This window comes from Oryzias melastigma, linkage group LG16 (assembly GCF_002922805.2).
Source record: "Oryzias melastigma strain HK-1 linkage group LG16, ASM292280v2, whole genome shotgun sequence".
Lineage (NCBI taxonomy): Eukaryota > Metazoa > Chordata > Actinopteri > Beloniformes > Adrianichthyidae > Oryzias > Oryzias melastigma.
Genome location: NC_050527.1, coordinates 11,695,151 through 11,721,802, shown reverse-complemented (window position 1 = coordinate 11,721,802; position 26,652 = coordinate 11,695,151). Strand labels below are relative to the sequence as shown.

Below are 26,652 nucleotides of genomic sequence, written 5' to 3'. Positions count from 1 at the left end.
TCCTCTCACACCAAACCTCATTTTTAATTGAGGATTGAGTAATTAAGTAATGGTTATTTAAGCTACAGTAAGTAAAAAGTAAATACTATCTACTACATGATGGTCATTGTTTAAAGACATAAGAAATGTATTTTAAAGGATTCTTAGGTAATATTTTTTGCTATAGACAATAAAAAAAAAACTGGGAAATATTTTTAATGGCATAAATGGCAAAGAACTTTTAGTCCAAATAGTCTGATATTCAAATTGATTGAACATCAAACATATTAGATGTCATCTAAAATTTGCAAAAATTATATCTTGTCAATATGTACATATTTTAGCTCTTGTAAAAGTTTGCAGCTATTCTTCTTTAGTTCTATAAATTACTACTTATACCATTTATTCTGCTTGAACTAATAACAATAATAATATTAATGTATCTTGTTGCTAACAGAAACTTTTTTTAAACTAGATTTTTGATCGCGAGTGGCCAGAACGTTTCTTTCCGGAACTAAAAATGTGGGCTCTTGTTTTAGGGTGTAGCTGTTAGAGACGGACCGCATGTCCGTCTAAACATGAATTAACTTCTGTTGGAGGTATTCTTTAGTTTTTCTGTTCCAGATGGAGATTTTTGGAAGCACATTTGACGACTCTGTGTTTTCAGAGGTCAGAGACCGAGTATGTGAGTCTCTGACTTCTTATAATCCCAAGATGTGTGAGGCAGAGGTGAGTGAAAGAACGCAGCTTCAAAATGTTTCATAATAAAAAACACAGTAGTTAGACATATTCGTCACTTTTTTAGAGAAACCGTATGATTAAAAAAAAGAGAGAAAAGGCGAGATGTCTTCTTATTCCCGCTGTTATAAATTTAACGAAGCAAATAATGCAAACAGCAGAAGAGATAGATATGTATTTTATGAACAATTTCCATGCTATATTTCAATCTTTTGTTATAAGCCTCGTTGTTACGCTTTTCCTTTTTGCTTTATGTTAATTTTAATTTATTTGAGCTTAATAAACAAGTAGTATTTTTTTCTTGACAAACTTGCAGCATGATGTTATTATACTTGTTTTTTTTATGCACAGCCTCTTGGTTCTGAAAATGATATGTGCTGAAATGTTTGAAGGTGTTTGTGATCGTCGTTTCCTCTACACAGTGGTTTTGTGAAAGTGTCGCTTTGGAAACAGACGATCCGATAGAGACACAGAAAGTCTACAAGTTCAGAGGAGATCTGGCTTTGAGAAAAGGAAACTATCAGGTAAACTAAAACGATGCTTTGATTCCTTGCCTATTCTTTTAAATTAGTTAATGAATATTTTCTAAAATGACCAAAAAAAAAAAACCTGAATTGATCTAAATCGACATCATGAATGTAACCATTTGATTTAGCACACAGAGGGAAGAGAATTTTTACCAATCAGGAAAAGTGACTGTAAACATAGTTTGAAATATATTTAGTAAAAATATTCCTAGCACACCAATAATTGGCGAAATAGATGCAGTTTCCTTTCTCTCATGCCCATTCTGAAAGACATGAAACAACATCATAATCCTCTTCTGTTTAAAATGTGTCTCAGCAAGCTTTAGAAGCCTACAGCAGCTGCCTGCAGTGGATTGCTGACAACAACCTGACCATCAGGCGGGATGTGCTGGAGGGAATGGCTCGATGCTGCACCAGACTGGGACAGAGAGACCGAGCTCTGGACTTGGTTGATTTACTGGTAAATGTCTTCCTAACATTTGTGCAATAAAATAATGTAGAAAAAAGGTTTAGGAGAAATGTATTTTAATGTATTTGGTAATTAGATCAATAATAGTTCATTTTGTTAAAACTCTGAGTTTGGACATTAAAAATCATTCTCATTTTTACATCTTTTAGGGTTAGGGTTATTCTGGATGCATTACGATTTTCGACGTAAAATTATAGAATGTATTTTTCCTTCAAAAAATATATTTTTTTGCTTGCACAAAAAGTTATTCTGAATGGAAAGTAGTAAACATGAGTGACTAAAAAATAAATTTACTCTGAAAGGCATAACTTTCCATTTTATGCTAGATTTAAAACGCACTTTAAGATTTGAAAAATGAAAAAAGTTTCTGTTTTTACTTTTCAGAGCAAAGAAGCCTCAAACACCTGTCACCTGACCAGTCTGCTGCTGCTAAAGGTCAATATCAGGAAGGGAACATTCAAGCTCTCATCCATCATTTCATAAGCTCAAGTGCATCTCTATCAAAATTAAACATTTGTAAAATAGTTTCAGTGGACAATCTTGTGGTTTCTCCTGCAGGTCAGCATACATCAGCATTTTGGGGCTGTGAGATCAGAGATATCCTGTCTGCAGCAGCTGTGCAGCCTGCTGCCCTTCAACCCTTGGCACTGGCTAAGCTTAGGACAGGTGTGTTTGCAGCTGCTTGACTCCAACCCAGTCCCAGGTAAGCATAGTCCTCATTACTTCTCTGATGGACTTTTCTGTGTTGTTATACTGAGTTGTAATCTATTTGCAGCGGTGGAGGGGCTGCATGCAGAGATTGAGGAGGAAGAGGAGCTCCACAAGGATTGGATCTGGCTCAAAGCTTGCATCAGTTTAATCAGGACGAGGTACGGTTTGTGGTAGCATCTGCTGTTTTAGAAGAGCTTATCTACATTTACATCACATAGGAACATTCCTTAGAAGTTTCTGGGAACATACTTTTACTTAAGCAAGAAGTAAAAAAAACACAATTTGGAGAATGCACAGTCAAACTGAGTATAAGGGGTGAATTCTGCCAAGCATAAATCAGAAAGGTCTTCTCTGCCTTTCAGATTACTCTTAAGAATCCTTCGGCAGCAGCAGTCCTCTTTCGTCCTGCATCGCAGTGAAAAGACGTTAGAGATCACAGAGGAGGCGTTACAGCGCTTAAACCCTAAAGAAAAAAGTCTTCAGGCTCTTACTGAGGTGAGGACACCGCTTTTTATTCCTCTATTCCCAAAGTGTTGACTGTCTGCTTTAATTTAAAGTAGTAAAGTGAGTTTAACTGATTTAGTATTTTCATTCTCTCAGGTGATGTCAGAGGATCTGATCCCAGAGAAGATGAGGGAGGACTTCCAGGACGGCGAGAGCCTGTCCAGCGTGTGCTTGCAGAGCTTCAGAGAGCGGTGGTGGAGCAAGGTGCTCCTGGCGTGTGCTGGAGACCAAAACGGGGAACAAAAAGCCACAGTACTGCAGTGATTGATGTCACACATGTTTGATGTTTCAATGTCACACATGTTTCACATGTTTCATGTTTCAATTAATATTTGAACATTTTGAAATATTTAAACTAAAATGGTTTCTTGTAATGTGTAAGTGCATAAAGAGAATTGTACATGTTGTATTTTGAATATATATATTTTTAAACTCTCTTTATTTTTCTTTAAATAAAAAATTGAAACATTTCTTTCAGTTTTATTTATTTTAATACACAAAGTAATAAAACTCTGTTCTTAATACTACATGTTTGAAACTGTTATTTTAAATCTACTTTGTCAAACTGCATATTTTTTTCTATGTGATGTTAGATGCTGTAAACAGCATTTCTACATAGAGATGAAAGTTAGTCTTGGATGAAGACCGTCTCAGAGGCCTGTCGCCCCTCTCTCATTCATGCTCTTACTCCTCTCCAGCGATGCGTTCACTGTTCTCTGGAGTGACCTCCACCCCTGCTGTCCTGTCATGTGAGCGCCGCTGAAAGAGTGTTGTCTCACCACAGCTCTGGGCCCTGCAGATTGATAGTTCTGCTGAGTCCAGTTGGATCTCGGCAGAAGATTTACTCCCTGGTACATGTAAGTCTGCAGGGGCGGATACAGCTTGGGCTCCGCATGTGGCTGAATCCTGAGATGAGTTACCATTCGTGCAGGTTGTTGGTATGAGAAGTCTGTGTTAGGCTGTGATGCTTGCCCTCTGGAGCTGCTAAATGCAGACTGAAGGATGGGCTTTGCTTGTAAAGCAGGGTAGAAGTTGGAGTTATCAGGTGGAACTTCTACCTTTAGTTGAAAGTTTGACTGATTCCAGTGGCCTTGTTGTGTGTTTAAGGCTTCAGCTAACCCTGAATGTTTGAACGCATGAAAGCCATAGGGACTGAGGTTGGAATTTTTCTTCTGGAGCCTCTCATACATATATGTCTTGGAAGCAGAGTGAAGAGCATTCGACTCTTTGATCCACTTACTCTTCTCAGCTGCAGGACTGAAGGAAGAGTTGATGAATTGAGGAACAAAGTCTGAGGAAATCTGATCAGGAGTCGCCATGTTCTGTGGCTTTTCCAATGATGGATTCTGTTCTCTACCCTCCAGTTCCTGTTCAGCCAAACAGGTTTGCAGCACAGGAGGCTGATTATCACCATGACCTTCTCCAGTCAAATGGGTAGTTGTTGAATTGGTCCAAGCTTGTCTCCTGGCTCCATTCCCCTCCCAGTGATGCACCGTCTTGGTTTGGTTTGATCTTTGTTTACAGATGTCAGTATTGTGATCTGCAGTTGATGAGTGAGGATGAGGAGGTAGTGGGGCTGGGAGGAAGTTGACAAACCCGGCGACCGGTTCAGAGCTGGAGTAAAGTCTGTGAACCTCCTGATGGAAAGGTCTGATGGAGCTCCCCTTCAGGAGGACAGCAAGACTCCGGTGGACCTGCCAGGACAGCCATGTGAAACTGTGGTGGTAGGGGGAAATGGAGACCCAGTTTGAGCAGTTTTCCTGTTCTCACACAGATTTCAGCGCTTGAACAGAAGTGCTTCTCACCTGTATGAACCTGTGAGCACCTCAGTCCAGTCAGTGATGATAAAACTCTCAGCAATCTGACCTGTCAGCTTCCTTCCTGTCTTGGAACAGTAAGTCTGTCCTTGAACACTTCTCACCGACAGCTTCTACTAACAAAAACAACAATTAGTTTCAAAACCAAAGCACGTATACTTTGAAAAAATATATGTAAATGAGCAGGAATCAACCTAAAAAAATGTATGGAAGCCAAGAAGTGCCATACTTTGAGTTTCAAAATACACACATTTTTTTTTATAGTTTTAGTATTTAGGATGAAGATGTTTCACCTTAGTTCAATCAGAATGGAGAAGGACTCTTGGATAAAAAGAAAAACATCTTTATTTCAACCATAAGAACCAATAGAGATATCAGTATAACAGAAAAACATTGGAAATGGTTTGAGGTATATTCCATATAATTTCAATTTATATGGACAAATGGGTTTAAAAGAAGAAGTCCAGAAGAACCTTTAACCCTAGAACACTTTTGCTTTAAAATGTTACACCATAACTTTTGCCAGGTAATTTTTACCCAATATAATATACCCAGTAAAAAGTATTCGTCATAAAAAAAATAGATCAAAATATGACAACCCATGATAAATTAGAGTAGTTTCATTTTATTCTCAACTGTGGTGTATGTAAGAAAATGGAAAATAAAAACAGAAAAATTTGTAATTTAAGAAAAAAATTCCTAAAAAATAGTAATGATGCTGGAGACCTGACCTTTGGTCCACCCATTCCTGGGACATGTGAGACTTTACCCAGAGACCCATGACACTCAAAAAAATGCAACATATTAAAAATCATGTAAACAATTTGGCTCAGGTTAACATCACCCGGCTAAACACTTTTGTTTTTCCAGCATTTGTTAAATCGATTTGTTGAAATTTGCTTTCTCAAAAAGTATTTAAAAGTGAACGATGTGCCAAAAACCAAAAGTTTGATCAAATTAAATGTTGTATGAATGTAAAACTAGTTCATTTCTTCTCATTTCACTTTTATATCTCATAAACAGATACTTACATTTAATCTGTTATATTTCTTTTGCTTTCAAAATAGCATTTTTGCAGTACTAAATAAAAATTGGGGAAGTTTTAGCTGACAATAATAGACATTTAGTAGTTTTTCCTATTAGATCTTTCTAAATGGACATTTATTTAAGTCCACCTTAATGTAGCATATTCAAAAATAATAAAAAAAAATCTTGTAATTTATTATTCAAGTTAAAATCTTTCTCCTTTTAGTTCTCACATAGCTAGTTAAACACATTTTTAAGGATCATGTATGAAAAGGCTCACAGGGAAGTCTTTGCTGTTGAGTTGATGGCCTTTCCAGGTGCTAGTAAACAGCTCCAGGTTGAGATGATCCAACAGCAGATACACAGACACATTTCTCTTCCTGCTCACCTCCAGAAGGTCACATAGCAGCTCTGTGTCACTGAAGCTGTCAGTCACCACCACCAGGGTCTAAACACACACACAGTCCCATCAATGTTTATGTCTTTCTGTACACTATAATTCAATGCTCAAACAGCCCCCCCACCTCAAGCTCACCTGTTCAGCTTTGCTGATGAACTGTCGGACCAGATCTTTCATGCCGGCTGCTCTGCTCAGGAAAATCTCAGTACTTTTGTAGGAAGCAGGATTTGTGGCTTTCATTTCTGAAAGGGTCACAAAGATTCTGGTAAATTTGTTATCCAGACGTTACTGCTGCTTTCATAATGCTTTGATGGAGCACCTTCTGGACTGTCCAGCTCTTCTACAGTGGAGCTACTGTCTGTTGGCGTCATGGAAGATGGTGAAGAAAGCCGCCATTCTTCTCTGCTCTCATCTTCTGGTGCGCTTGTATCTTTTGAGTAAAGCACAAAACAGTGATCATCTTAAAATCTGCACACCAAGCTCCTAATTTTTGAAAACATAAAAAAAGTAAATCAAACCCGTATTGCCATCTCTCCTATTTTCCAGGATGTATTTCTTCTCTGGCTCTGATAAAATATCCACTTCTCCTTCCGTCTTCAAGGCTTCATGGTATCCCGTCAAGCCCTGACTGAGCAGACAGTCCACCGCAAGTCTGGCGCTCTCATTGTGACTCAGGTCCAGCACGGGTCTGTCCGGTAAGAGGGCGCACAATGAGGCGGAGGAGATGCGGAGATCCTGAACCCGTCGCCTCACCTTCCCCAGAGGTTTGGGTTTCATGAACCACAATACAGACATACCAGAGGCTTCAACTCTCAGATGGAGTGAGAGCAGGAAAACCAAACCAGGTGCAGCAGCAGGTCTGAGGGTTCACTCTGTCTGAGATGTGCTGATGCAAGAAGACAGGTGCAGTGAGGAAGGTGAATCCGCCCTCCTGTGAACAGGGTGGTTTCCACACGCATGATGAGATGGGACAGGTGAGAGCTGGCAGTAATCCATTTTAGATGCTTGGTATTGTGAAATGAAGAAACACAAATGAAAAATAAGTCGATTTTTATGACAGACGGCTGAGTGGCTTTTTTCCCTCAAGGAGCTTTGTTTCAGGCTCACATCAGTAAGAGCATAAATGTGATTTGTGTTGTGTTCATTTTATATTTCTCTCTCCAGGCCAGAGACAGCAGATGAGCACGGATGAGTGGACAAATGAATGACAGGAATGAGCACGGCTGTCTCCTCAGCTCCTGTCAAGCAACACCTGGATGTTATCTGGAGCTAGAACAGACTATCAGCAGGTAAGTCACAAATCCTGGCATGTTGATGTGCATCAGTCTTTAACTGTGAGACAGTGAAAGTTTAAATTCCACCTTTGACATGAACATGCTTGAAATCAGGCGGTGTACATGCACGTCATTGCCAGATTTCATGAGTTATATAACAATGAAATAAAAGGAATTTTAAGGAACAGATACTTCAGTATTTGAGTCCTCTATTAGGAACTTGAAAGGAATTTTCCTGCGAGTCAATTTAAGATTGTCATTTGCAGCAATCTTTTAATTGAATTCCGCTGAAAGCTATCAAATTAAAAAAAGCTCCAGAAGTTTCTTTTCGGATCACTGATAAATGAGCTCAAATGGGATATTTGATTATTTCCCCTAATAAACATAGGAACTTTTGCAGTAAAAACTGATTTCCTGGTTACTCTTCTTTGTTAATGATCCACATGTACTATTTAACCCAAATATGCAACAAACCACTTTGGCTCCAAAATATAGCATCTACTTTAAAGTCCCATCAGTTGTCATGCAGCTTGGTGTGTGAAATTTGTTCTCCGCTTTTGACCCATCCACTGGGGGAGCGGTGAGCTGCAGACACCGCCGCACTTGTGAACCATTTGGTGGTGTAACCCCCCAATCCAACCCCTTGATGCTAAGTATCAAGCAGGGAGGCACTAGTTCCCATTTTTAGTCTTTGTTATAACTCGGCCTGGATTTGAACCCACGACCTTCCAACCTCAGGGCGGACACTCTACCACAAGACCACTGAGCTGGTCTAAAGCAAAAACATAAGTGATGTTTTTTTTTCATAACTGGAAATAAATTCAGCCATTAAGGGGTTAAACAATTGCTATTGTACTTTTAATGCAAAAATGAAAATTTAGCAACAAAATTTAGATCATTTAATTAAAGTTAAAAAAAAAAAGTTAAAAATTAAAGAAAAGGGAGCAACAGGCCTTAAGATAAATAAAGAAAAAAACATAAATGAAGACAAAGCTCCAGCACATCAAAAAACATCATTGGTTTGTTGATATACTCCACAAGATTTTCTACACAGCAATAAGAACAGTAGAAAAAAGAAAAACACAACCTGCTTTTCTTGAATTGAATCTATGCCCTCAGCAGCCAGGTTTACATTACTAAAGCTTGACTGCTCATCTTCATAGATTGTAAAGACTTTTCCATTAGCAGCTTCAATTCCTTCATTCTCAGTGACATTCTGAGCAGACAAAAGCTGCAAAAACAAAGAAAACGCTTACATCAGCGTGGTGTTGTGCATCTATCTGTAACAAAGGAAAAGTCCACTTCCTGCAGATCAACTGCTGAGAGACATGAGTTAAATAAATACTTAAAGCAAAAACACGCGAGGACAAATGCTTCTGATGTCATGTGTTCCTGGTGGTGTGACGACAGTAATCTGTGATCACGGAGACGTAGGAGTGCAGATGGATTGTGAGGAGGCCGAGCTGCTCTCTTTAGCCCTGGCTGCTAGCTTCTGCCTCAGTTCTCTGATTTCCTTCAGCAGCTCTCTCTCACCATTATCCAGCTGGGTCCTGCCTCTGCAAAACGAGACTGACAGAACGATAAAAAAATATATATGACAGGATTACTGACAATTCATTACAAACTGAATATCTAAGTATTAGCTTTTTTTCCTCTAAAAGGAAAAGGGTTTTCTTCCAAAAGGGACGCTGGAAAACTTCCAAACACAAAGTCAAATAAAGTCTTTTATTTCCTTCCCTCTAAATGATAACGTTTCTTACAGGCGGTAGAGGTGCTCTCTGGAGGCGAGGTGCTGTTCAGACACACCATGTTAGCTCCCGTCTGCTTAGAACAAGCAGGTCTGTGAGGAAATCCTGGAGCGTCATAAGCTGAATGTATCCCCATCAGTGTCTGGCCTTCTAACAGAAAACAAACAGAATATTCATCATCCTTTTTTCTTTATCACAAGCATACTAGTTAGAGCTTTACAACAATAATTCGGTGTAACTTTGACAGAAAATGTGTTAATCTATAAACACTTCATAACTCTAATGGGTTGTAAACCATCACAACTCTTTCTATGTCAAAATACGTGTTGATATGGATAAAAATGATGAGTCTTGGGGGTTTTACCTGTGTGTGTCTGTATCTGAGCTCCGCCTTCATCCATCTAGAACCCAAATGTTCAACAGGCTGCATTACTTCACAAAAACCAGTAGCACATCCCACAGTTTTCAATGAAGTCTCCAAGATTGAAAATGTACAGTCTCATGTTTCCAAGTTTTTGTGTTGCAGAAATAACCAAAAACTTCCAAGCAAACTAAATATAGCTTAGAAAATGTATGGTTTTATATATTTTTTAGATAAATCCCAACCCCAAACTGCATTTCTCTGCATTTATAATATTCATGTTTTGGGGTGGATATCATTAAGGTGTGAATCCCAATTATAAATTCAGTTGGATCTCAGATTTAACATGATCTTGATCTACTTGTAAAAAATTGGTTCATAAACCATCTTAGGGGTTTCACATAAAACTGACAAAATATGGAATTTTCACGAGTAAAGTTATTAATCTTTACATTTTCTGCTACATAAGAAAATTATTTTCAAGAAAAATGTTCATAGATCTACCTAATCAATAATATAATCACTTTTTTAAAGGTATTTTTTTATTCTTAGCCCTTTTTTATGTTTTTCTCACCTTTCTTTGGGCTTCTTCTCGCAGGGTGCTTATCAATCTCTGCTCCTCTTCCTGGGTTTGTCTTTGAAGCTCCTCCAGTCCTCCTCTGCTCCTCTCCTGCTCAGCATCCACCCTCTGCAGACGCTCCACCACCTCTCTCTGCCAGTCAGACTCCAAGTCCAGCCGACAGGCGTCTGCCAGAGGCTCCTCCAGAGCCTGTGAAAGCATTTCAAGACATTTCAGAGAGGATAACACAAAACATTCATGTGTCAGAATGATTGTGTTTTCTGAATTTAATGACAGACAATGACCTGCATGTTGGTCTCTGCTCCGTGTAACATCTCCGTTAAGTTTTCCTCAGCTTCCCTCATCTTTATTCGCACCTCCTCTTCTGCTTTACGCCCGACGCGTTGCTGCTCTTTCAGCAAAAGCTGGAACAGACAAAAGAACATTTTGAAATAGAATTTGAGAGAGAAAAAAAAAAACGTTTTATGGATGATAAAAAGTATGTGAGCCGTAAAAGGGTTTAAGAAACTGATCACCTGTTCCAGACGTTTCCTCTGAGCCTCCAGTTCCATTTGTCTGATCTCCAAATCCTGGACCGCCGTGGCCGTCTCTTTCTCACGAAGATCCATCTAGAAAAGAATGGAACTTTGACCTTATGATATAAGAAAAATGAATTCTTTTGTTAACAAATATTAACAATTTAATAGTGGTTACACCTTATTCTTCATGACCAGGAAGAAAACATAACCAAATAGTATGTGTTCATGTATTTTAAATCAAAGTACATGATTGTTTGAACAAAAACAGACAAATTCAAATATTAAATATCACAGTGAGAAAGATTTCTACTGCATATTACCTTTTAAATATTTGTTTTTAAAATTACTTCATACTCAATTAGTCACATTATTATCAACACAGGTTCACATAGCTGGACATGAATGAGGAGAACCAGACAGAAGAGCTCACCTTCCTGCTGATTTCCTGGTCCAGTTTTTCTATTTGTGCGGCTCGCAGCTCTTGTTGGTGTTTGAGAAAGCGTCTTCTGGTGGCGTCCAGCAGCTGCAGCTCCTTGACCTTCAGCTCTCTTTTCATGGCTGCCAGCCTGACCAGAGTAATGCAGAGTCATCATATAGTTAACCAAAAGATATATACAGCTTTTTTTTTTTAAATTATCTGCATGAGTACATTATCCTTACTTAGCCCTCTGCTGTGTTAGCTTTTCCTCCTCTTGTTCCAGGATGTGTCTGCGCTGCTCCTCTGCTTTCTGCAGCAACTCCTACCAGGAGTATAGATTATTTTAGCACAATTTACTGGATTTTGAGAGCCAGTTTTGCAAATATCTACTGGAAATGTACATGTTAAAGTATGACAGTAAACTATAGTCTTTTGAAAAGAAAAATACATTTACCTGCTGTGCATAAAAGGCTTCTTCTTCAGCCCGACGACGCACAAAGTCTGCACGCAATGCTGACATCTGCTGTCTGAAAATACAAACATAACGTGTTATTTTCTCCTGAAAACTCATTTCTCCTTTTGATTCATCTAAAAGCTCACCTCTCACGCAGATACTCCATCTCCTGCAGCCGTATTCTCTCTCGCTCCCTGCTTTGGTATTCCACAATGAATTCTGGGTACTTGTTGAACACGGGATACTGGCCGCTGGTGAGTGGTGTAAAGTCAGAGAGCATAGTGCTGGGATGGAGGTCGGCCGGGGTGCTGCTCATGAACCTGTAAGCTTCTTTGATCATGGCTCCAACATCCAGGTTGTTACGATGGTGAAAGAAATACTGAAGGGGGATAAAAATGGAGGGAAATTCAACAGAGAAGAAGGTAGCGAGGATGTTCGTTTTCAAACCAGTCGTACCTCAAAGTCCTGTTTCTGGGAGCAGTGCAGCAGAGGCTCACGGCAGCAGATGACGTACGCCGCACAGGCCATAAGCAGGAACGACGGATGATTGGAGAAGATGTTGTCAAACAGTTTTAGCCATTCGTCACGAGTCAGAACCTCTGAGAACAAAGTCTCCAGCAGGGGCCAGACATAAAGCTGGAACAGAGACAGAAAATTGTTTCAACAAATGAGGACACAATTTAAAGCATCCGTGGTCTTCATGGAGCTGATCTCACCTGTGAGGTGATGCCACAGTCCACCAGGTGCTGCAGGAGCTCCTTGTCATGATGAGCCACAACATTCTCCACCATGCTCAAGATGTTCAGCGGCGGGTTGGGAAAGTACTCGAACCAGTGCTGACACCAGTTTACTAACAACAAAAAAAACAATTCATCACAATTAATCGATTTAATTAAAGTTGATTGAAAATTAAAACAGAAAAACGCTCATTTGTTCTTACTTACAATGTAAACTTATAATAATGACTATTAAGTCGATGCAGCAGCTGTCAAATTACCATTTCAATTAGGCACAAGTGAAAGTTCAAAGTACCTATGACAGTGGCCACCACCTCAAAACAGAGCATGGCGTTGTTCTGGAAGAGCTTCACAAACGGGAAGGCCACCAGAGGGAGATATTCCACCTCTCCAAAAATGGCAGCCCAGTGAGCTAATGCAGACAAAACTCTGGAGCGGGACAAACAAAAACAGGAGAATTTCACAAGAGGAAAAACATTCTGTGATTACATGGACTTCACATAAAAGTATTCTGAAAACAATAAAAGAGAAGAAAATAAACCTCTGCAGTGCTCTCTGCAGCTTCTGACTCTTGATGGGGTATTTCTCGTGCAATGTCAGGAAGGCGGAGTGCAGGCCTTTGTCAGTCAGACTGCTGTACGCCGCGTGGTTCTCTGGGAGACAGAGTAAAGAACGCCAAACAAACATCCTGCAACAACGGGAGGCAAAAAGAGCACAAGGAGCAGTTAGGAGTCCTGCTAGTATGTAATACAGAGTAATGAAATAGATTCTTTTCACCTGTATTTTGCAGGATATTCTCCAAATGCTTTCAGTAGAGCCACCAGTCTCTTCTTATTTAGACCAGCTGGTAACTCATTCTAAAAAAACAACATGCACAGTTGCTTTAATCTTTGCACAAATTTAAGGATATAATGTTTCAGCTGCACGTTCAAAAGTGAATTACTGGATCAAAAAGTGCCTAATCAGCAAATAAAACATGGGAGCATTGATGTTCTTTTACTAAAGGAACCCTTTTCTTCTTTACCTCTTTATCTTCCGCTGAAGACACTGCAGGTGGACGCAGGATCTTCACCTGAGGTTGTCTTCCTGAACTCTTCTTTGGTCTCTGAACCAGCTCTGATCTGACCTTCATTTTCAGGTGAGTGAGGTCCTGAACATCTTCACCGCCAGACACGACAGCAACCTGGGCTGGAGGGGGCTGAGGAGCGGGTGGGGGGACAAACACACAAACTAAATCAATCATACAGCCCAGAAACCCTGAAGGGTCATTTCAAATGAAAGTCACACATTCTTAAACAGAATTCCTGAATGTGTATGCAACTAAAACATATAGTACAAATACTGGATTAGTTTTACTAATAGATTTTAGGTTAAAACAAAATGTGGATCCAAGAGTAAATGCGACACACACTAAAACAGAATGTCCGTGCAGTCACCTTGTTTAATTCCTGTGTGAGATTCTGGACATTATAGATGTTAATGCTCCCGTTATCCATGACGGCCACAATGTGCCGACCACTGGGGCTGACTGTCATCGTGGTTATGGCCTCATCGTGGGAACCGATGTGGAAGAGAAGTTTGCATGTGTGAATGTTGATGAATCGCATCACACCGTCCTGACTCAACACACCCACTGTCTGTTAGGAAAAAGCAAAGAAAAAACATAATGAAAGATTGAACGACAGCACACTGAATGAAGCACACACCACCAGTCACAGAGGTGTCAGCAGCTTTTGTTCACACAGGTTTATAACAGCCAAAGCTCTTTGAAGTTTCTAAAAGCATAAAAATACAGACAAAACATTAGCATTGTAAAACAATACTTTCTTAATACTTTTTAGTGAAGGGTAAGCAGTTTTCAGTGGATTTTACAGCTAATTCACGCTTACATTCTCACTCAACTCTTTACTTTTCTAAATTTCTTACTTGCCTTTGTCAGTTTTCAATATGCTTTTGGACAGAAAAATTATTTACCGATTTGTTTTTCCTAATGTACTAATTATTTGTATCTCAATAAAGTGTTACAAAATGTGCCTAAAACCATTTCACACCTGTTTTGTGATGTGTATTCATATATTTTGTCCATACTAAATGTGTCCTTTTAATTGTGATCAATTTTGTGATGTTAATATTTTCTGTACTTCTAAATTCTCTACAATCCATGTGTATTTTTAACAGGTGGAGGCTTAGATGATCAAATTAAAAAATGTAAAATTAGTGTCAAGGCAGATCAATTTGTTGTCACTCAGAGAAAACCACATCTCAGTCACAAACAGAGACATGTACCTGGCTAGCACCGCCGTCAAAGCTGTCAGGCAGAAATTCCAGCTGCCTGATGGTTCGAACCTGACTCGGCATCTGAATCACTCTGACAAGCTGACGGCTCTCCAGACACCACAGGTGCAGCAAGTTTGAGCGGCCACCTGATGCAAGGTTTTTACCATCGCTGTAAACACAACACAGTGGTGCAATACCAGGTAAACAACTTTTCAAGTACCATAATGCTGAGAGGAATATCAAGAAAAAAAATACAGAGAGGAGAAACAATATTGGTTGTCCTCTGAAAAACCCACCGGGTGACAGCAAAAGCCTTGTAGGAGATTCTGGGTCCAGAATCAGGAACCGGGAGCTGATATTTGCAGAAAAGTGTGTCACACTCCCATGCAAAGATGGAGTCATCACTGAAACAGCTAAGAATTGTGTTGCTAAGAGGGAGGAAAAACACCTGCAACATAGAAAAATAAATATTTACTGTAGGTTGAATGGACAATCAATATCAAACAACGTGCATTTACTAAGAGAAAAAAATATAGTTTCCAGCAGTTGCTCTCTTTAAACACTTCTCCAATCATCTTTTGATCTATTTTCAAAGGTTCACAGTAGTCTTTTAGTCATGATTATGCTTTTATTTTTTTAGAAAAGAAAAAAAGTGCTGTTTTCTAGGACATAGTTTCTGCAGAGCAGCAGGAGTTCACCAGAAATTCGCCTCGGAGTTGTGGGTCAAACTTTCGGTGGGGAGTAAGCCCGTCCCCACTTCCCATCACCCCTTTGTTTACACTCCCACTAGCTTACAGTCCCTCACAACCCCAAGCTAACATTAGCGGTGCAACAAAAATGGGGAGCAATATCGGAGCTATCCAGCTGTACAATTTTAAACTAGATGCCAGCTTAGACGAGGAAAACAGAGATGTAAATTGATCTATTTGTTTGCAAGTGGATGCATAAGGATAAAGCGGAGCAGGGAGCTTGCGGTTTCCTTTGTACTTAATGACTACAAGCTTTTTCAGACTGCATTTTTTTCATCTGCTCCTGATTTACCATGATTTTCATAAAGAAATATTCAGAAATGCAGTTTTAATCTGAATTTTCTTTATATAAGTTCTCCATCATGTAAAACTGCTACAAAAACATGTTAAAAAACACAATTTTCACTGGAGTGGGTCTTCAAGAGAATTCAAGCAATGGGACGTGTCGTTGTTTAAATTTGACTTAATGGGAACTATTGGGACTACCTTTTGAATGCCGACAGACTGTTTTATGTTGAGTTTCCTTTTCCTCTGGAAGGTGTCCAGGTCCCAGAGCTGGGCTGTGTCTGATGATGTCGTGATGGCGTAGCGGCCTGAGCTGTGGACGGAGATGGATGAAACAGCTCCCTCATGACCTCGCATCCAACTGACCAGCTGTTTTGTATCTATGGAATAATCATTCAAATAATATAATTCAATCACATAAAAAAAACGAGTACAATTAACATTTTTTGGTGTAGGTTCTGCCCATCTCACCCTTATCAAAGCATCTGATGGTGTAGTCAGCTAAAGCCACAAGGAACTCCGTGGTCCTCCGAAGGTTGAATGCCAGAGCTGTGCAAGCCTGTCCCGTTTTCTGTACGAGACGAAATCTACTCCAAGATAGACAATAAATGTGTTATGAGCCGAATTTCAAAAATACTCTTAACTTTAAGGCATTTTTTTTAAATAAAGCAAGTCAATGATAGTAAAAAAAAGTTTAACCCTGTGATTAAAGTCAACTACCAATTACCAAAAAGTAGTTACCTGTTTCTACTGATGTCAAACAGATAGATGTTTCCATGGTGATCTCCAGCCAGAAAACAGTCTCCTGTGGTGTCAAAGGTCACGTGAAGGAAGCGCACAACCTTCCCCTGCTGAGCAGTCCGCACCAGAGAAGCTAACACACTGAAAGGGAAAATAAACAGTCATCTTAGAAGAACGAAAAGAAAGCATCTATCTATCTATGATTATTTAGTTGCATCAAATAAGAAATTAAACAGAATTTTGAAATTGTGGACCAAACTTTTTGAATATAACTAAAGTGTACACTGAACATTATGCTTCTGTTATCATCTTAATTAAAAGTGCTTAAAGACTAAATAAACAATTTTTTAATAATATTTATTCTATGCCAAATCGTAAGCTAAATCGCAGCTCTTGAACGGGGACATTTGTAAACTGATAGAAACATCAGTGTTTATAGAGACTTTAGGTCAAAATAAACGAACCTTTTCCCCTGTGTTGGTTTTCGATGCCACACTTTCCCCTCCTCTTTGTTCCCGATGTCCGTCACCTCCATTGAATTTGTGCATCAGTTTTCATCGGCGCTGAAGATACTTTATTGCATTTTTCTCGTGTTTTTAGGTCATTGGTTCCCAGCTAACAGGTTATCGCGTTCATTAGCAGCGGAGCAAACAGCGCGAAATTTAAAATTAATGGCGTTTCCTGCTTTCCTCGCCAAGAAACATTTAATATTTCTTAATTATATCACTATAAAAGCTTTAAAACGTGACAAACAAGACCTATATTTATTCAAAAAAGCAGCGGCCAAAGATTGTTCAATATATTTTGGAGACGTGGGTCCCTTGTTTTGGTTAAGAACGGTTACTCTTGTCGCAGACACTTGCCGTAAACGAAGAGTTGCATTGTGGGAGTTGGAGTTAATTACACAGACAGCTCAGTTTTACTTCCCTTAAACCTGTTTTTTGTTGAATAAAATGGCTTCTCGAGTCTGAAAATTTGAAGGGATACTTTTTACTTAGTCTGTTCATTTTGTGTATGATTATCATGCAGTTACTGGACTTTACATAACAAGCCAGGTGAAAAAAAAACAAAAAAACACACACATCCATTCAGGTTCTGTTCAGGATCCCAGGGGTTCAGGCCAAAAGCTAGATACACCTTGGACAGATTTTCACTCTATGATTTATTAGAACTATTGCTGGGCTGATCAAAAACACACACTTACAATCACTTTAATAAAATTTCACAATCAACATATTTCTGGACAAAAACCCACAAACACATCAGCATGCAGAATCCACTCAGAAAAAGGACCTTGCTTGGATTTGAATCAGGGCCTTGTTGCTGTGAGGTGATGGTGCTAACCACTACACAATCATCCTTTCGCTGATGCATAACATGTTTTTGAATCAAAAATACAAAACGAGCTATCTCCCTCTATACTATCTCCTTCTACTGTAGGCTATTTTGTAGTTCTTTCTCATAAATAAAAAAAATTAAGTTGCCTTTGCACAAACGTATATCAAACATTTGATATGCTGAAGTAAGTCCAAGGAGTTGCTTTACACCCATTTGCTTAAAAAGACATTTATCTCCAAGTTTTCAAACACAGGAAGTTCTGAATGTTTTCCAAATGTTTCATGGTTTCACAACAATATACAGATGGAGTTTAGTGAGCTTTAGTGGCTCCTTTGGGACAGCAGCACTCCCACAGAGGTATGATGCAGTCCAAAAATTAAAAAAAATTATAATTTTCACTTTATCTTTATTTTTCAGTGGCCAATTTGTGACATCTCCCTGAGGAGTTAGTCTGGGCACATCCTTCCTAAAGACACTGGTGTTCTCGGTCGAGCTAGATGAAGTTTCTATGTGAGTATTTTTTTTTTTTTTTTTTTATAGTAAGGATTATGCTGCAGCTCCCGTCAGTCCATCTACCAAGTAGCATAAGATCCAGGAATGGATGGATGCATTTGGATGGCATTAATGGCTAATTGCCAGAAAAAGTGGAACCATTCTTCTCTTATGAGTTCTACATTTTACTCTCCAGAATTGTTGTGTTTAGAAACAGAATACTTCAGGGGTGCAAAATGAGCTCTGTTTTGATCTTTTGGAAACCCCAAAAATCTTTAGTCCAGAGAAAGGGTAATATGCCAATAATATAAACCAAAACATTTGAAATAAATTGAAACTACGAGTGTAAGCAAAATTAGACACTAAGTGTGACACAAAAAATGGACACAGCTGTACTAATTTGTAAGAATTTAACAAGAAATGATCAGAAACAAAATCTGTTTTTACACAAAGGCCGAAACAGACCATCAGATCCACTCAAACACACTGTGTAAAGTTGGCACAAAAGTGAGGACATAGTGAGGACTATTTCTAGTTCTTACTAAAAATATTCATATGTGTTGGAAAGTCTTTTTATTTCCTGCCAAAATGGTGCCAGATTTGTTTGAAAGATGCATTTATAGGACAATCAGCAGAGTAGAGTTTTGATGTTGAGCTTAAAAAAAATGGCCAACCTTTCTCAGGTGTTAACTGGGAGGAAACTGCTATTTTGAAGTATTCTTTTCTTGGATTGTTTGTTTTGCAGTCTGTCTTTGACTTCTTTTTGGAGATCGAACCATAACTCACTAGAAACATAACTGCAGGTTTGTTTTTAAGTTTATTAGATGGAAGTTGTTGTTTTGCATGGGCTCTGTGGAGTATTTTATCCAGAAGTGTGTTTCATTAGTTTGATCTGAATGTACCCTGTTGATTATTTTAATGCACTATAATTAACATTTGAGGACATTTTATTTATTGTAGGTTTAAAGTTTTCTTGTATTTTTTAAAGGCAGTGAAAAGATCTTAGTTGTTACCTGTTCTTTTAAAAAATGGATCATGTTCTAAAATTTTACATTTATTTTTTACAGATGCTCTAGTAGTAGTTCTGTTGCTGCCCCCACAAACTTCTTCTTTTTAGGCTGGAAACCGCCCACATGGAGCTCACATGGGCCTTTAATTTTGTTCATCAGGCATCAAATTATAATAGTAATGAAAACCAAGCTCAGTTCTCACTTTTTGTTGAATCTCAAGAAAATATGGGCTGTAAATTGAGACTTCATGAATGAATAAAAATGAACTTAAATTAAAGCACTTCTAGAAAGACCTGAGGGACCAGCATCCTGTGTTTTTCTGAAAACTATTAAAATAAAACTATCCCACCTGAAGTCAAGTCTTCAGCTGGGCTTTGTGTGGTGTCGGCCTGTTCTCACACCAACATGTCAAAGTGCTGAAAAGCTGGTGATGGTGAACAGCAGGCTTCAAGAGACCTGAGACTGCAATTTCACATGTTTTATGCACATAATTTTTGGTTTTGTAAAATTAACAAAGACAATAAAGCAGTTTTTACCATCAAAAGAGTAATCAATAATGTAGACTTTGAATTCTTGGTGTACAAATGTACTCCCAGATGCATTTATTCCTCAGCCAGATGCCATTGTCTCCTTGATCCAGGACACAAAATTACAAACTTTGGTGTAGACTCCAGGTTTGTTTTTCATGGCACAGCCATGGCCCCAAGACACAACACCCTGAAGCTCTCCATCACATGTCATTGGACCACCAGAGTCTCCCTGAAAATTAAACAGATCAGATGTCATTTTGAGTTTTAAACCCCACATAAAAAAATACAATTCTGTGTCAAGGGAAAAAAAATTGCATCAGTTTTGGAAATGCATTTAAAAAGACTAACTAAAATACTTCTAAAGACAATGATGACATCAACAGTGATACTTAAAACCACAGATATTGTTGCAGCAATCATAAACTTTAGTTAATTTCTCATTAGTCAACTGTATTTCAGCTAAATTATTTTAACCAGGAAGGTTAAATAAAAAATCTGCTACAACATTTAATCTTTTCAAAAAGATTCATTTTTTTTAACAACTTCCAAAGAGTGGTTCATCAATTAATGATACACACTTTAAAATAATGCACTTTAAAACAGATGTCACATTCTTGCATTTCCATTTTAAGCACATAAGTTTATTCAGTTTCCTCAAACCGTTCTCTAATAATTTAAAGAATGACAGAAAAGTAAAAAGCATGTTTGAAATATTCATTATAAATGTCTTTTGCTATTGTTAAACATTTGTATTATTTAAAAAATATAATAATATATTATAATATGTATATTTTTGTTTTTATTATTTGCTTCTAAGAACTTTTTAGTTCTCTCTTCCTCTTATTATTTACTTTAGTTCATGACTCAGCTCTTGTGTGAGTTTCCTCCACATTCCTTACCTGACAGGAATCCTTCCCTCCCTCCAGATATCCAGCACAGATCATATTTTCCGTGATTTGAAAAGGATATGAATTATAGCAGGTGTCATCACTCAAGAGAGGGGCATCCAAGCATTGCAATTTATCAGGATATCTTGCTATGACAAACATAAAAAGAAATTTACATCTTATTTTACTGTTTACTTATTAGTGCTTTATCATGTAGACAAAGTTGAACTCACAGCCCTCGTCACTGGAGCGGATGTTCCCCCATCCGGATATGCGGCACATTGTTCCATCTTTTGCACATTCTGAAGGAAGAACTGCAGGACGCACAAAGCTGTTCAGAGTGGCAGGTTGACTCAGTTTAATCAGCATAATGTCGCTGTCTTGAGTGCGGGGGTCGTAGTTGGGATGGCTTTGCAGACATGATGTGCTGTTCAGTCCCTTCAGGTTCCCATATATCATGCTCTCCCAGGCGAACTTCTAAATTTGAGCTGATAGAATTCAAACGTTAAGTAAAAGGGCAATACAGAAGCAACAAACATCATCAGGGTTATTTCTTACTTTGGTTCACAGTGTGCAGCTGAAAGCACCCACTGCTCAGACAGAAGCGTCCCACCACAGTAGTTGTACCCGGTGAAGAGTGACACCTGGTAGGGGACAGAGTTTTTCTGGCACTCAAAGCCTCCAACAATCTTCTCATCCTCTTGAAAGGCAACTGTGGAGATAAAATGGGGAAAAATTAGAAATTAATCTATTGATTATTTGATTAACTAATTAAATTATTAATCAACTAGAGGTGTTAATCATTCCCAGTTTTCATACCTGCCCCTTCAAAAAGTATCAGAAAAAGAAAAAGCTTCATGGTTTCAACGTTTCTTGCCAGAACTGGGTTCTAACTTTTGGAGTTTGAGGTATTTAGCTCTCTTATCTTTCTTTCTCAAGGTTCTTCTATTCCCCCTAACATAAAACATGTGTTACATTTCCCTGGTGATACTGGGTCTAATCTATACCATGAGACGGAATATAACTCAGATAAAACACAAAAAACCCTATGAATAATGGGAAAAACTATATTAAAATGACATTAAAACTGCATTCATGATTGTATTTTATATAATGTGATATGCACTAAAATTCTACATCAAATAACGATTTTCTGCTTTTTTTGTTTACTTTAGCACACACTCACGCACATGGACTCTCTCACTCACACAAATTCAGTTACAACTTTAAAAAAAATCCAATTCCGCCACTTCTTCATTATTGATATCTCACCTGCATTTGTTGCTTGGTTATATATTGAGAAGTCAAAGTTCTGGTTCTGTTCCACCGCCCTGAATGTTTTACATTTCTCTGCTCCAACACATCAGATTCAAATGAGCAGCCTTTGAGCCTGGTGTTTTGAAAATGTCTGTCAATACATTTTTTAAATCCTAATTTGGTTAAGAAAAATGGTGTTAGAAATAAACAGTGTTGCTAAAAATGCATCTGCTGTGCTTTTACAGGTTCACTCTTAATGTATCTTTTAATAAATTGGTTGTATTTATCACATTGTGTCAAACAGAGTGGAGGCAGAGTGAAGGTGGGCAGGAGTTGTTTGACCACAATGGTTTTGTGAAGTATGGCAGGTTTTAGACGCAATATGATGGTAAACATGCCATGGATGAATGACAACCAGCTAGTGTCTTTTGATAACAGTTACAGAAATGACATTCAACTTTATTTTGACATGCTACCAAATGACCATTAGAGCAGCTAAAGCTCCGTCAAAATTCTCCAGTTTAAACAATGCAGGCTTTGAAAAAATTATGAAAACTTTGATCTTAATAATATGTCTAAGTGATAATTCACTTGCGGCACAACTAAATCAGCTGTTTCACATCTACCTGTGCTTTACCAGAGCCAGGATAATTGATCATTTCAATGCTGTTGACAAGTCTGTATTCTAACTCCAAGTAAAATAAGAACACCACTGAAGTTGACCACCTGGTTAGGTCATCCTGGACACATCCAGTCTTGTGTGACCCCAGAAGCCAAGCAGGGTCGAAGGTTGTAGACGAAAAACTGACTGAGACAACCAGGTTCAAAACCCAATCCAGATCACACTGCATTTTTCTACACAATCTTTTGCCCTTTTTATTTTATAATAGTAAAATAATTCAATATAATGAAATGAATAGATTCTCATTTTTTACCTTACTTCACCAGAGTGCTTTCTGGTCAAACCAGACACAATAATTTCCCTAAATCCTTCTGACGTAAATACAACGTTTTTAAGGAATACAGCTTTCTAGTGTCAAGACACTGTCAAATTACTGTTGGATCAGTGAAGACCACTGACACATGCAGGGCATCATTACTCATGTATGACTGTACAACCAGCGTTAAGACTGATGTTTAACTGGCATTATTAGAGGTCTTCTCAGAGAAAAAAGTCTTTTAAAGTCTGTTGTGATGCCACAACAAGAAAAATATTTTACAAGGGTGTCACAGATCAATTCTAGAGGGTAAAAAATGACTTTTTTAAATCTCAGACAGACAGACAGACATTTCTGTGTTGGTAATGTACTGGTAGCCTTGTTTTCTGCTCAACAGCTTCTTCTTGTCTTTCATTCTGCTGAGGTTAACAGACATGCGGCTAAAGGAGGGACAAAAGTGAGGAAGTGGTTTAGGTTACTGAGGTGCAGCTTTTTCCTCCTAGTGCTGTTGTATTTATAATTACAATGAAACAGAGTTCTAACAAAAACAGAACTCAACTCTTTCCATAAATGCAAAAAGCAGTCAGCTTGATTAAAAACCTTTAAGGTTTTAATGCCCCATTCGTTTTTTTATTTCTTCTTCATGTTTTCAATTTAAATACTTCAACATAACTGAAATAGTATTCACAGTAAACAATTTGTGGATAAAAAACTCCTACACAGCAAGTCACTCTGTTACCAAAAACAGCAGTGAAAATATAGAGTGTAATGTAGTGACGCTTGAAGCTGCAACGTATTATTACAGTTAGCACTTTAGTGTCTCACGAGTGAACAAGCACACACAAAAACACGCAATTATACACATCTGTGCATTTTAATACATTTGCATGTTTTTTTTGTTTTTCTTGTCCTCCATATTGTGTGATAAATCCCCAAACTTTTGCATCTCCTTACGTCATGCTGAAACTAAAATCCTCGTAACCATCCACTTGTTTAACAGACTAAATTGGTATTTGAGCAGCTCCCATGATTACACGCTTGGCTGGTATATCAAGAACTCTGGCAAAAACCTCGGCTCTGAAGGCTCACCTGAAACAATAGCCCAGGAACAGCTATTGAAGTAGATTACAGACTTAGGTGTGTTCTATTACAACACTGAATATGTGTAAGTTCACTATAGTAAAATTCAGTCAAAACTGGTGAATAAAACATCTGTGATCAAACCACATCAACTAACTGTTCTGTTAGTTGATGTTCAAAACACACCCTCAGTTATGGGCCGAATAGGATATTGATTACTCTAAAAACTACATTTTTAAAATTTAAAACCATGACTTAAGTATAAACTAGATGTATAGCATTACTTGTGATAATGCTAGTAAGATTGCTGTAAACTGAATTTGGCCAGCTTGCAGCATTCACACTAGCTGTAAGCTGAAGCTGAAGATGCTGGAATTGATAGCTGAAAACGCTGAGGCTGATAGCCAGCTAAAATATTAGCTAAATGCCAAATTAGCCTAAAAAAACAAACAAAAAAAATAGGTTAGCCAAAACTAATAAACTGAAAATAAAGCCTAAGTTAGCCAAAACAGCTAGCCTGTAGCTGAAATACTATCTAAACTCCAAAATAGCCCAAAAAATCTTAGTGAATGCCAAAATAGTCCAAAAAAATAGCAGAATGCCAATTATTAAAACGTTAAAACTGTAACTTTTTAACATAATTATGAATAATAAAAAGGAAGGAATATTATTCCACAATAAATCTTAAACCTTAAATAATTGCTAATATTTTCCTCTCCATAAAATTTTTTTTCTCCAAATTATACAAGTTAGAAATGAGCGCAAGACACGTTCGGGCCATTAATAACAACAAAATAAAAAATGATCTGGAGGGCAAAATAGAATTACCTGGGCCGGATCCGGCCCCCGGGCTGTCACTTTGACATGTGTGTCATGATACACTACACATACATTGACCTTTTTCTAGGTGCAGAAACTTATTTTATAACCATGAGGTGTTAGAATATTTCCTGTTTTTCTGACGTTTTTGTGGGTTTTCCAAGTCAGACAGTCATTTTACAGATCATTCCAACACCACGTAAACGCAGCATTTTTCCAAGTTTGCATTTTTCATTGACGGACATGAGCCAATTGGTACAATTGTCATTAAAATAAGAAGAAATATCGCACTTTTGAACAAAATGAAAGCATGTTTTCATCCAGATTTGATGTTATTTTTTCTCTAATGAGATGGATTACCAAAACCTTTAAAAACATCTGCTCCTGGTCCACCCCTTCTGTCAAATTTTAGAGCCCTTTGTTGCCCACGAGTCTAAAAGTTTGCCCACCCCTGGTCTAGACTTGAACTAAAATGGGGTTAGTTAAGTTTGTGTCGCAGATGGAAAACAGTATTGATATAAGAGGAAGGATTTTTTGCATAAACCGCTTGTGATCAGAGTTCTAGCTCTCCCACCCACTTGAAGAATGTTGGTCTGAGTATATGCAGGAGCTAAAACAGACCCAAAAATCCCCAGTTGTGTCATGTATGGGAACCCCCCCTCCCCACTTCCACATACACACACACACACACACACACCACCTTATGTTCCTCCCCCTCACATCTGGGTTGCTGGCAGGACCCTGATCCTGTGTGGGCTGTGCTTACATTAGCAGGGGATCCAGTTTTGGGGTTGGGCAGGTGGGAGCAGCAGCTAAAGCTGTAGAATCAAACCAGCTCTTGGAACGGTGTGGAAGATTACTGGAACTGGGGTGTTTAAGTTAAAAGTGTGTCCCAGTGGAATCAGTTCATAACCTTGTCATAACACGTGGGTGTTGAAAAAAGAGAAACTAAGTGTAAATGGATGCTGTTGGGGTAGAAAGCATGCAGCCAAACTCCAGCTTCCTTCCCGACAAAGCTTCACTTTGGGGGCTTGAAGCAGATTTTCTTGGGTCTCCAGCTAACACTACCTCATGTTTGTTCTTGCTTGTTTTCACTTCCCTGCTTTTCTGCATCTCACTGTGTTTATGTTGTTCACGATAAATCATTATTTGAAGAGATGATGAATTAAGGATAAAAAAACACATCTACCATTGCTAAAAACCTAAATTCTAACACCACAAAAATCCTTTGTTTGATTGTTAAAACACAAGCTATTTAATAATACTGAGTTGAATTTGGAATCTCAGTAACAAGTAACTAACCCTGAAGTTTGAAACTTCCATCTCTTTAAAAAAATATATTTTAAAACTCCAACCCAAAAGTTACTCAGACCTCAGCAGCTTTCTGCAATCGAGAGAATGATTGAAACGCATGTGCTCAGATGTAGAGTAGAGCAGTCGACACAGAGCAATTACTGTTAACCTCAAGCAAACACATGATCAGCCCACAAAGGGAAAAACATGCTGTGCTGCAGGATCGTGGGTGGGAATGAGAAGTCAATACTCTCTAAGGTAGTCATCTCTACAACCCTCAATTTATGCATCTAGCTGTTTGCTGACACTGTTTTCACCGCTGGAGTTTTCCAAAAGACAACATGGCGCTGCCCATTTGAAAAGGATATGTTTTTTTTTTTTTGGAAATATCAGCTTTCTGTTTGTATGCAGAGATGGTTCCCTTCAGGAAAACTAAATCTACTTGGGACTTTAGTATTAAAGTCTCAATCCGATCATCTTTTAATCTTTGTTCAAAGTAGTCGTCTTTTAATTATGATTGGCAAAATTAGAAAAAAAACATGCATAGCTTTCTAGGAAATAGTTTCTGCAGAAAGGTGACAGTTCATTGGAAATTCATCTCTGAGTTGTTAGCATGGAACATCCCCACCCCCACTTCCCATCATCCATCTGTTCACATGTTCGCCCACTAGCTTACTGCCATTCACAACCTCTAC

General features: G+C 38.3%; 3 protein-coding genes and 1 pseudogene across 6 annotated transcripts; 1 reads left to right on the top strand and 3 right to left on the bottom strand.

The window, feature by feature from the left end:
* Nucleotides 1–494: 494 nt before the first annotated feature.
* On the top strand, nt 495–3,398 carry zgc:101716 (uncharacterized protein LOC492784 homolog). 3 transcript variants are annotated; one of them, XM_024268441.2, is made up of 8 exons: nt 496–708; nt 1,110–1,241; nt 1,561–1,704; nt 2,098–2,148; nt 2,272–2,416; nt 2,489–2,582; nt 2,787–2,919; nt 3,025–3,398. In XM_024268441.2, the coding sequence occupies exons 1-8, from the start codon at nt 604–606 to the stop codon at nt 3,190–3,192; spliced, it is 972 nt and encodes a 323-aa protein (XP_024124209.1). In that variant the 5' UTR covers nt 496–603; the 3' UTR covers nt 3,193–3,398. The 3 variants fall into 3 exon arrangements, with proteins under 3 accessions (XP_024124208.1, XP_024124209.1, XP_024124210.1); XM_024268442.2 differs by having other exon boundaries at nt 498–708; nt 1,140–1,241; XM_024268440.2 differs by having other exon boundaries at nt 495–708; nt 1,140–1,241; nt 2,272–2,582.
* Nucleotides 3,399–3,402: 4 nt separating this feature from the next.
* Nucleotides 3,403–8,154, bottom strand: LOC112144109 (protein FAM83A). Its single transcript, XM_024268436.2, has 6 exons — nt 6,690–8,154; nt 6,491–6,601; nt 6,307–6,413; nt 6,052–6,219; nt 4,734–4,858; nt 3,403–4,644 (listed from the first exon to the last, which is right to left on the bottom strand). The coding sequence occupies exons 1-6, from the start codon at nt 6,964–6,966 to the stop codon at nt 3,579–3,581; spliced, it is 1,854 nt and encodes a 617-aa protein (XP_024124204.1). The 5' UTR covers nt 6,967–8,154; the 3' UTR covers nt 3,403–3,578.
* Nucleotides 8,155–8,281: 127 nt separating this feature from the next.
* Nucleotides 8,282–17,191, bottom strand: tbc1d31 (TBC1 domain family, member 31). 2 transcript variants are annotated; one of them, XM_024268251.2, is made up of 23 exons: nt 16,778–17,191; nt 16,314–16,454; nt 16,044–16,159; nt 15,774–15,952; nt 14,835–14,986; nt 14,548–14,707; nt 13,698–13,898; nt 13,286–13,459; nt 13,039–13,118; nt 12,803–12,949; nt 12,557–12,690; nt 12,241–12,374; nt 11,981–12,160; nt 11,671–11,903; nt 11,525–11,597; nt 11,313–11,392; nt 11,083–11,218; nt 10,650–10,742; nt 10,419–10,538; nt 10,129–10,323; nt 9,558–9,594; nt 9,206–9,340; nt 8,282–9,014 (listed from the first exon to the last, which is right to left on the bottom strand). In XM_024268251.2, the coding sequence occupies exons 1-23, from the start codon at nt 16,846–16,848 to the stop codon at nt 8,866–8,868; spliced, it is 3,120 nt and encodes a 1,039-aa protein (XP_024124019.1). In that variant the 5' UTR covers nt 16,849–17,191; the 3' UTR covers nt 8,282–8,865. The 2 variants fall into 2 exon arrangements, with proteins under 2 accessions (XP_024124019.1, XP_024124018.1); XM_024268250.2 differs by having other exon boundaries at nt 9,206–9,343; nt 16,778–17,189.
* A 2,530-nt stretch (nt 17,192–19,721) lies between these two features.
* Nucleotides 19,722–21,481, bottom strand: LOC112143502 (annotated as a pseudogene).
* Between the last annotated feature and the right edge of the window lie 5,171 nt (nt 21,482–26,652).

What these genes read in the sequence shown, in the direction of transcription:
- zgc:101716 (XM_024268440.2), top strand. Translation starts at nt 604, where the DNA reads ATGGAGATTTTTGGAAGCACATTTGACGACTCTGTGTTTTCAGAGGTC. An exon ending in CCAAGATGTGTGAGGCAGAG is followed by an intron (nt 709 to 1,139) that starts GTGAGTGAAAGA and finishes TCCTCTACACAG; the next exon opens with TGGTTTTGTGAAAGTGTCGC. An exon ending in ATCAGTTTAATCAGGACGAG is followed by an intron (nt 2,583 to 2,786) that starts GTACGGTTTGTG and finishes TCTGCCTTTCAG; the next exon opens with ATTACTCTTAAGAATCCTTC.
- LOC112144109 (XM_024268436.2), bottom strand. Translation starts at nt 6,966, where the DNA reads ATGTCTGTATTGTGGTTCATGAAACCCAAACCTCTGGGGAAGGTGAGG. An exon ending in AGAGCTGGACAGTCCAGAAG is followed by an intron (nt 6,414 to 6,490) that starts GTGCTCCATCAA and finishes TGACCCTTTCAG; the next exon opens with AAATGAAAGCCACAAATCCT. An exon ending in GTGCTCACAGGTTCATACAG is followed by an intron (nt 4,645 to 4,733) that starts GTGAGAAGCACT and finishes CTACCACCACAG; the next exon opens with TTTCACATGGCTGTCCTGGC.
- tbc1d31 (XM_024268250.2), bottom strand. Translation starts at nt 16,848, where the DNA reads ATGGAGGTGACGGACATCGGGAACAAAGAGGAGGGGAAAGTGTGGCAT. An exon ending in CTAACACAGCAGAGGGCTAA is followed by an intron (nt 11,219 to 11,312) that starts GTAAGGATAATG and finishes TACTCTGGTCAG; the next exon opens with GCTGGCAGCCATGAAAAGAG. An exon ending in GAGCAGAGACCAACATGCAG is followed by an intron (nt 10,324 to 10,418) that starts GTCATTGTCTGT and finishes ATGCTTTCACAG; the next exon opens with GCTCTGGAGGAGCCTCTGGC.